Source organism: Engraulis encrasicolus, chromosome 2 (assembly GCF_034702125.1).
Source record: "Engraulis encrasicolus isolate BLACKSEA-1 chromosome 2, IST_EnEncr_1.0, whole genome shotgun sequence".
Lineage (NCBI taxonomy): Eukaryota > Metazoa > Chordata > Actinopteri > Clupeiformes > Engraulidae > Engraulis > Engraulis encrasicolus.
Genome location: NC_085858.1, coordinates 32,893,856 through 32,901,016, shown reverse-complemented (window position 1 = coordinate 32,901,016; position 7,161 = coordinate 32,893,856). Strand labels below are relative to the sequence as shown.

The window sequence follows — 7,161 nt, the reverse complement described above, 5'->3', positions numbered from 1 at the left end:
GCATTACCCAACAGCTCAACACCTCATGACAGACAAAGACAGACAATCAGCAGAGAGGAAGTGATTCTGATTAAATCAATATGGCCGCCGCAGCAGAATCACTGTAATGGGAACCATAGAGGATGGAGGGGGGCGACAGGGGGAGTGGAGAGGTGGGGAGAATGGAGGGGGGCGGAGAGGATGGGGGGGCGGGGGGTGGAGGGTGGACAGGAGGGTGATGGAGAGGTGGGGAGAATGGAGGAGAGGCAGGGGGTGATGGAGAGGGGAGGATTGAGGGAGAGAGGTGGGAGGAAGGAGAGGTGGTGGGGACAGGTGGGTGGAGAGGTGATGGGAACCATGGGAGAGGCAGGGGGAGAGGAGAGGTGGGGAGGATGGAGGCGGGGCAGGGTTTTGAGCAGGTGAGAAGTAGGGGAGTGGAGAGGTGGGGAGGATGGAGGTGGGGAGGAAGGGGGGTGATGGAGAGGTGGAGAGGATGGAGGTGGGGAGGAAGGGGGGTGATGGAGAGGTGGAGAGGATGGAGGGAGGTGGGAGGCAGGGGAGGCAGGGGGAGTGGAGAGGTGGGGAGGATGGAGGGAGAGAGGTGGAGGAAGGAAAGATGGTGGGGAGGAGTGGGTGAAGAGGATGGGGGGGCGGAAGGAGAGTGATGAAAAGCTGGGAGAGTAGGGGAGAGATACTGTTGGAGGGGTAGATAGTTGGGGACGTGAGTAGGGGAGAGGTATTGTTGGGGTGCGTAGAGAGGTGGGGGGGGTGAGTAGAGGAGAGCTGGATTGGTGGAGAGGTAGGGGGTGAGTACGGGAGAGGTACGAGGGATGAGGTGGGGGGTGAGTAGGGGAGAGGTACGAGGGATGAGTGCGCAGCAATCAGTAATTTTTCGGCTGTCAGCAGGATGAGTTGAGCTCTACTATGAGATCAGGACAACTAAACCGAACACAATCACATTCAGTACATAACAGATTTCAGCATTGTTGTGTGTGTGTGTATGCGTGTGTGTGTGTGTGTGTGTGTGTGTGTGTGAGCGTTAGCGTGTGTGAGTGAGTGTGCATGCATGTGTGCGTGCTTAAGCGCGTGCATGTGTGTGTGTGTGTGTGTGTGAGCATGTGCGTGTGTGGCTGTTCGTTTGTGTGTAGGCGGCACAGTCTGTTCCAGCAGGATGTAGTATCCCCGTGTCACCCTGCTCACCTTAGCAGGATGTGGCGGGTTCACATCATTCTGCTGACTGTTGTTATGCTGGCTTTAGACAGGATGCAGGGCACATCATCATCACCATCACCACCGCCATCGTCATCATCATCATCACCACCGCCATCGTCATCATCATCATCACCACCGCCATCGTCATCATCATCACCACCATCATCATCACCATCACCACCGCCATCGTCATCATCACCATCACCACCGCCATCGTCATCATCACCATCACCACCGCCATCGTCATCATCATCATCATCACCACCACCATCTTCATCATCATCACCACCATCTTCATCACCATCATCATTATCATCTTCACCACCATCTTCGTCATCATCGTCATCATCACCACTACCACCACCATCATCATCATCATCATCATTACCACCACCATCATCATCATCACCATCACCTAGCCTAGTCCTGTCCATCCCATAATACTACCGAGCCAATCCTTTGGCGGAAGTACGTAGGATGACTCGCGAGGCTAACCATCACCATCACATCATCATCATCATCATCATCATCATTGCATTTATACAGCGTCTTTCCACTTCTTCGACCACTCAAAGCGCTTTATACAGTATTGTTTTTTGTTGTTGTTTTTTTTTCTTTTTTGACTTTATTTGATAGGACAGTGTGAGAGGTGGACAGGAAGCGAATTGGAAGAGAGACGGGGAGGGGTCGGCGAAGGACCCGGGCCGGGAATCGAACCCGGGTCAGCTGCATGGCAGGCGAGTGCCCTACCGGTTGGCCACGGCAGGGCCCCTTTATACTGTATTGTATATCTCACATTCACCCATTCACTCTCACAGTCACACATCGGCTGCCACACAGGGTACTTCCCAGCCACCAGAAGCGACCCTCGGGTTGATTATCTTGCTCAAAGACACATGGATCAGTTCAGGCAGAGTGGGGCTCGAACATGCAACCTTCTGGTTGCCAAAGAGGCTCCTCTACCACTTGAGTCACCACCACCCCCACCGATGATGATGATGATCATAATTATCATCATCATCAACAACAACAACAACAACAACAACAACAACAACAACAATAACAGCATCGCAACCCCCACAATTCTCACTATCAAGCAATTAAATTGTGCACTTATTTTTGGCACAAGCCAAATAGCTTCTCTGAATACAGCTGGATTGACAATGTTACTTCCCCAATCTAATGTTCGCCCAAGGTAGAAAACACTTCGGGTGGACTACTGGATGGATGTCACCGTTCAAATGGCATTAGGGTGAATCTACTCCGAACCATCACTTTGAAACAGTGATGACAGTAACCTCTACTGTTCTGCTTTATCATTACACTTAACATGGAAATACCACCACCACTACGTCTTCACCAAAATACAATAATACTGCACCGGCACACCATGTCATGTATGGGCACCCTGGTTTGAGTCCGGCCTGGGTCATTTCCCATCCCCACCCCATCTCTATCTCCCAACTATCTCCTTTCTCCTCTCAACTTTCTTATCAAACAATGAAGGCAGAAAATATATTATTTAAAAGAACGATAAGACATACATGGGACTGATATTTACAGACTGACATCAAAGTGCACGACAGGACAAGTAACAGTAATGGTCCAATTGCCATAAAGTGATGAAGTAATGAATAATACTGAGCATTTACCGTTGGTGAGTGACAGTGATGGAAAATAAGGATGAGTAACCTCACATGCACTGAATTTGAGTGTGCCTGTGCACACACACAGTTGATAAACAAGAGGATTTGTGTTCCCCTAAATTCCTCCCCAACAATGAACCACGCCCTGATGAAGGCCAGACGGCAGAAACTGGTCGGCGTTTTTAACATGTTTACCCTGATGTAAAATAAAGGTTTTTTAATACTTCAACTACCTTGACTCAAAGGAGAGTGCTTTGGATATAGTTCAAAAGTCTGTCAAGCCCTAAAAGGAATAACCTGATGCACCCCTTAACAATCAGATGTTTTATCTCCTGCATGTCGAGTCAGGACATTGAAATCAAAGTAACCAATCGGCGAACTGGAGACGACTTTGAACATAGCATCTTGGGAACCAAGATGTGAGCACACTCACCCACACTAATCTTGTACCAATTACTGGCTTACATTACGTTACATCTGATGGCGCCACAGGTCACTTGGCATTCAGCAGAATGGCTAATTTACAATTATGGCTAGAGGTTAATTAAGGGTTCACACGAGGACACCACGGACGCCGCAATCCGTGCTGCACCACAACAAGGTCAGGAGGTCAAGGTCACCCAAAATGTTCAAATGGATGGTGAAAAACATCTTGTTGCCATGGATACGTACTATTAGCTACACAGTAATAATGGGATGTCAGTATTTCTGTGGAAACATATGAATACAGTAGGCAACAGATATTTACAACACGGTGTAGAGTCAAGAAATCAGTGTAAAGGCCAGAGTAAATTCACCTCTGGGCCCTACACCTCTTGATATTTAGAAAATATTGAGTAGAATTCATTCTAAAAAGGTTACACGGTCCAACGAGTAAAATGAACTCTATTAAGATTAGATTAGATTATATTAACACCCACTGTTTTTGCTGTGTAAGAACAATTGGGACGCATCTGACGGCACTGTTTTGGAGAGCTTTCACTTCCAATGAGTGTTGTTGTGTTGTTGTTGTTCTAATGTTGTTTCTAATGATTGTAATTTGCCAGTCATGTCAGACGAATGCAGTACTGTTGATAGTGATGGGGACAACAACATCTCTGACTGCATATGTATTATGGCTTGTCAAATAGCTTCCAACATTCATGAAGACAATGTGGCATAAACTTGTTTTTGTATTAAAATGCATCATTCATCCATGTTTGCCTTAAAAACAATCGAGTGCTGTGAATTTTAGAGGTCCTTTTTTCCCAGAAAGGTATTCAATCACTTGATGCTCATTCCTATGTCAAACCCGCAATACGTTTCTAATCATTCCAATCCTATAAACAGCACATTTTCAATGATCTACCATTGAGTTTCAAGGAACACTGCTGGACTGAAAAAAGGAACAGTTTTCTGCTTATCTGATAAGATATCCCAAACATTCCTTGAAGTGCAAGCAAACATGTTTAAGTGTAAGTTCTGAAAAATAAAGGGTTTTTTTAGATCAATTTACACAAGAATGTTTCAGACTTTATAATATTTTAAATTATTATTGCCTCACGTGTTGGTTGAGTCTCAAATTAACTCATCAATTGGTACACAGATGTGACCCGAATATATAGATTAACTGTTGAGATGATCCTGAAAGACAACTCACAGTCCACTGGTCAATAAACAAGATGTTAATCAATGTATAGCATGACCCAAGCTGAAACCGTATTCGATTAGAGTACGGCACAGTATGTGACATAGACCCATCAAGTGGCATCCTGCTCTATGTCTTTTCATGAAGCCAGACAGCCCCGTCTATCCTTGTCAAATCAAATGCGACCTTATTCATACAAACATGTTTTCATGTTTCCATGAACAATGGATGTTACATCACAGCATCCTACACAGCCCTCTTATTAGGCAGTGCCCTTCACTAACCCCTAGATAAGATGCATCAGACAACAATGTATAAATCTTCCACAACATAATTCTGATGGCCGTCAGAACAAAATTACATTATGTAATATAATTTTGCCCATCATATTTCATACAGCGCAAGGGTTTCTCGAAAGCATACACCGACAAAGGACGGCAGACACTTGACTCAAAACAAAAGCCAAGGTATGGACATCCAAATTTAGTAAACTCTTCTCATTGGTAGCCCTGAATTTTTGATGCTCCATCTTAAATTTGTCTAAATATTGTTCCACTAAAGACAGCTCCTCTAAGTGCCAATGCTGACTGGGTGCAACTCCTCCTCCTCTTAGTGCCTCTGCACCCAATACCCATGCCAGTGCCAATGCCCATGGCATGCCAGTGTTTGTTCCTGTCAGAGGGGGTGTGTGGGGGGTTGAAATAAAGTATAAAGGGGTATATATGGCAAAAGAGGGTCCCCATACCTGCTCTCCATTCTGGTGAGGCTATGGCTTTTACTCCTACAGTAGGCTGCTGCCAAGTCGCTGACCCGTGCATATCCTCATACCCTGCCCTCTGGATGCCAACTGGAGAGACTGTCACCCTCTCCGAAAAAGTGATGGCGCATGCAGCAGCCGTCAGCAGGCGTCAACAACGGGCAAGCCTGTTTTTGTTAGTAGGCTGGCACTAAGTAGGGGAAGTTTAAAAGGTGGGTGTATCTGGGTTTTGGCGCTGGAGTGGGCAAGGGATGGAGTAGCAGGGCTGGACTGAGAGGGCTTACATAATTTGGCGCTACCTCTGTCGTCCTTTTAAGCATGTTCCTCGCTGACCCTTTTCACATAGTCTACACACAGGTGTTTGTGATCAAGCACTAAATTTAGCAAGTCACCGGGCAGACTCCTCTCCGAACCCTAAAGGTGGACAATCTTCATCATTCCACAAAAGGGTTCGTTTTTTCCCCAGTTTGGATAACCCCAAATCTAACACTTCGTTCCTGCGCCCATTGCATGCATTGTCCCTGCATGTTGTTTTTGGCAAATGTTAAACATGACTAGTTATTTTGAAGGATTTGTTTATACGGAATTCATGTCAAGCAAAACCATAATATACTAATTATAATATTTTAAACAGTCCACCATTGGCTTTTTAAACTTTAAAGTGAGCAGAACGACGGTGCAATCGACTTCCATTTGGCGACACACGTGTCACTGTCAACAAGGAACTCGAAGGTTAAATGATGCAATCAAATAAAGCGGAAAGCCTATATGAGAGCTATGAGAGTCGCATTCAAATATGTTTACAATGGTGAATTAAAAAATGTGTTCTAACGGGTCAACATCCTCGCAGCATGCACGCGCACCCATTCGAGTTGCCTGCGATAACCTCGCCATCGCCAATATTTTACGCAGTATGGATACGTTGCTCTCGTTCCAAACTTTCTGACAAGTAGTGTTTAATTTCACTCTATTTATCATTGTGGTCTACAAGAAAATAGTTTCGCAAATGGTTGGCGACATATTTAGTAATCTATTGACTTTGAAAGCCTTATTTAAAACTAGTAGGTATTGATCTCTAAAATAATGGAGGTAGCCTACTTTGAGATAGGTCAGACCTCTCCGAAATGAAGCCAAGATAAGGCGTCGTGTATCTAATTTGAACATACGTTCAAAGTAATGACTTTTCAAGTTTGTCAAAATCTTCCTTACCAGTAAATGAGAGATAGTCCATCAAAGCGTTCAAGGTCTGTTCCGAATGGATTCAAAAAGGACATCGCATTCGCATCCAAAGAAAAAACTTGTGAAAGCTTAGCTCCAACGGTTAAGGCGTGGAAGTCACAAAATTATCCAGAGAAATTTCTCATTCTCATTGCCCGAGCTCAGTGTTTCATGTCATGTCGGTGAGGAGCCGCATCCCTCGCGGAGTAACGGATGTGTCAGCGCTCATTCAACATCAAATCGGTGGCACTGCGGTGCGGTGGCAAGGTGGAGATGAGACACCCTGTTACCAACGGCGCCCTAATCTCGAAGACACGTGTTTTAATGCTGACCTGTTCGTCTTCTAAACTAAGAGTGACTATTGCCTCTTGGTGTGGTCATGTCTATTTGACTTCTCATATGCGCACTTCTACTTCTACTACTTCTTCGCAGAGGCACGGGACAAAGGCACATGCATTTGCGTAACAGACGCGTCTGGATGGATGATTGCCTAATAAGTGCAGTTGCATTCAACTTATAGTGAAGGAAGTCAAGTGACATACAATGTAGGTCTTACAACTATGACCTGGATGGATGAGAATCTTAACAGACACACTGTACTGGATGTAAAGCCTGTCAGACAGCCGCACAGTCTGGGTCAGATATATTTAATACCCGCGATGGCATAATCCATCTGTCACAAGACTAACATCAGGTGGGTCATGTGCACCTTAAGGAATGAG

The 7,161-nt window shown here is 45.5% G+C and overlaps 1 protein-coding gene across 1 annotated transcript in view; it reads right to left on the bottom strand.

The window, feature by feature from the left end:
- Positions 1–6,711, bottom strand: part of si:dkeyp-72e1.9 (syntaxin-binding protein 4) — a 90,393-nt gene extending 83,682 nt beyond the window's left edge. Inside the window, exon 1 of the mRNA XM_063214952.1 lies at positions 6,431–6,711. Within this exon, the coding sequence (XP_063071022.1) occupies positions 6,431–6,495 (65 nt within the window). The 5' untranslated portion in view covers positions 6,496–6,711. The remainder of the gene's footprint in view (positions 1–6,430) is intronic.
- Positions 6,712–7,161: the final 450 nt, after the last annotated feature.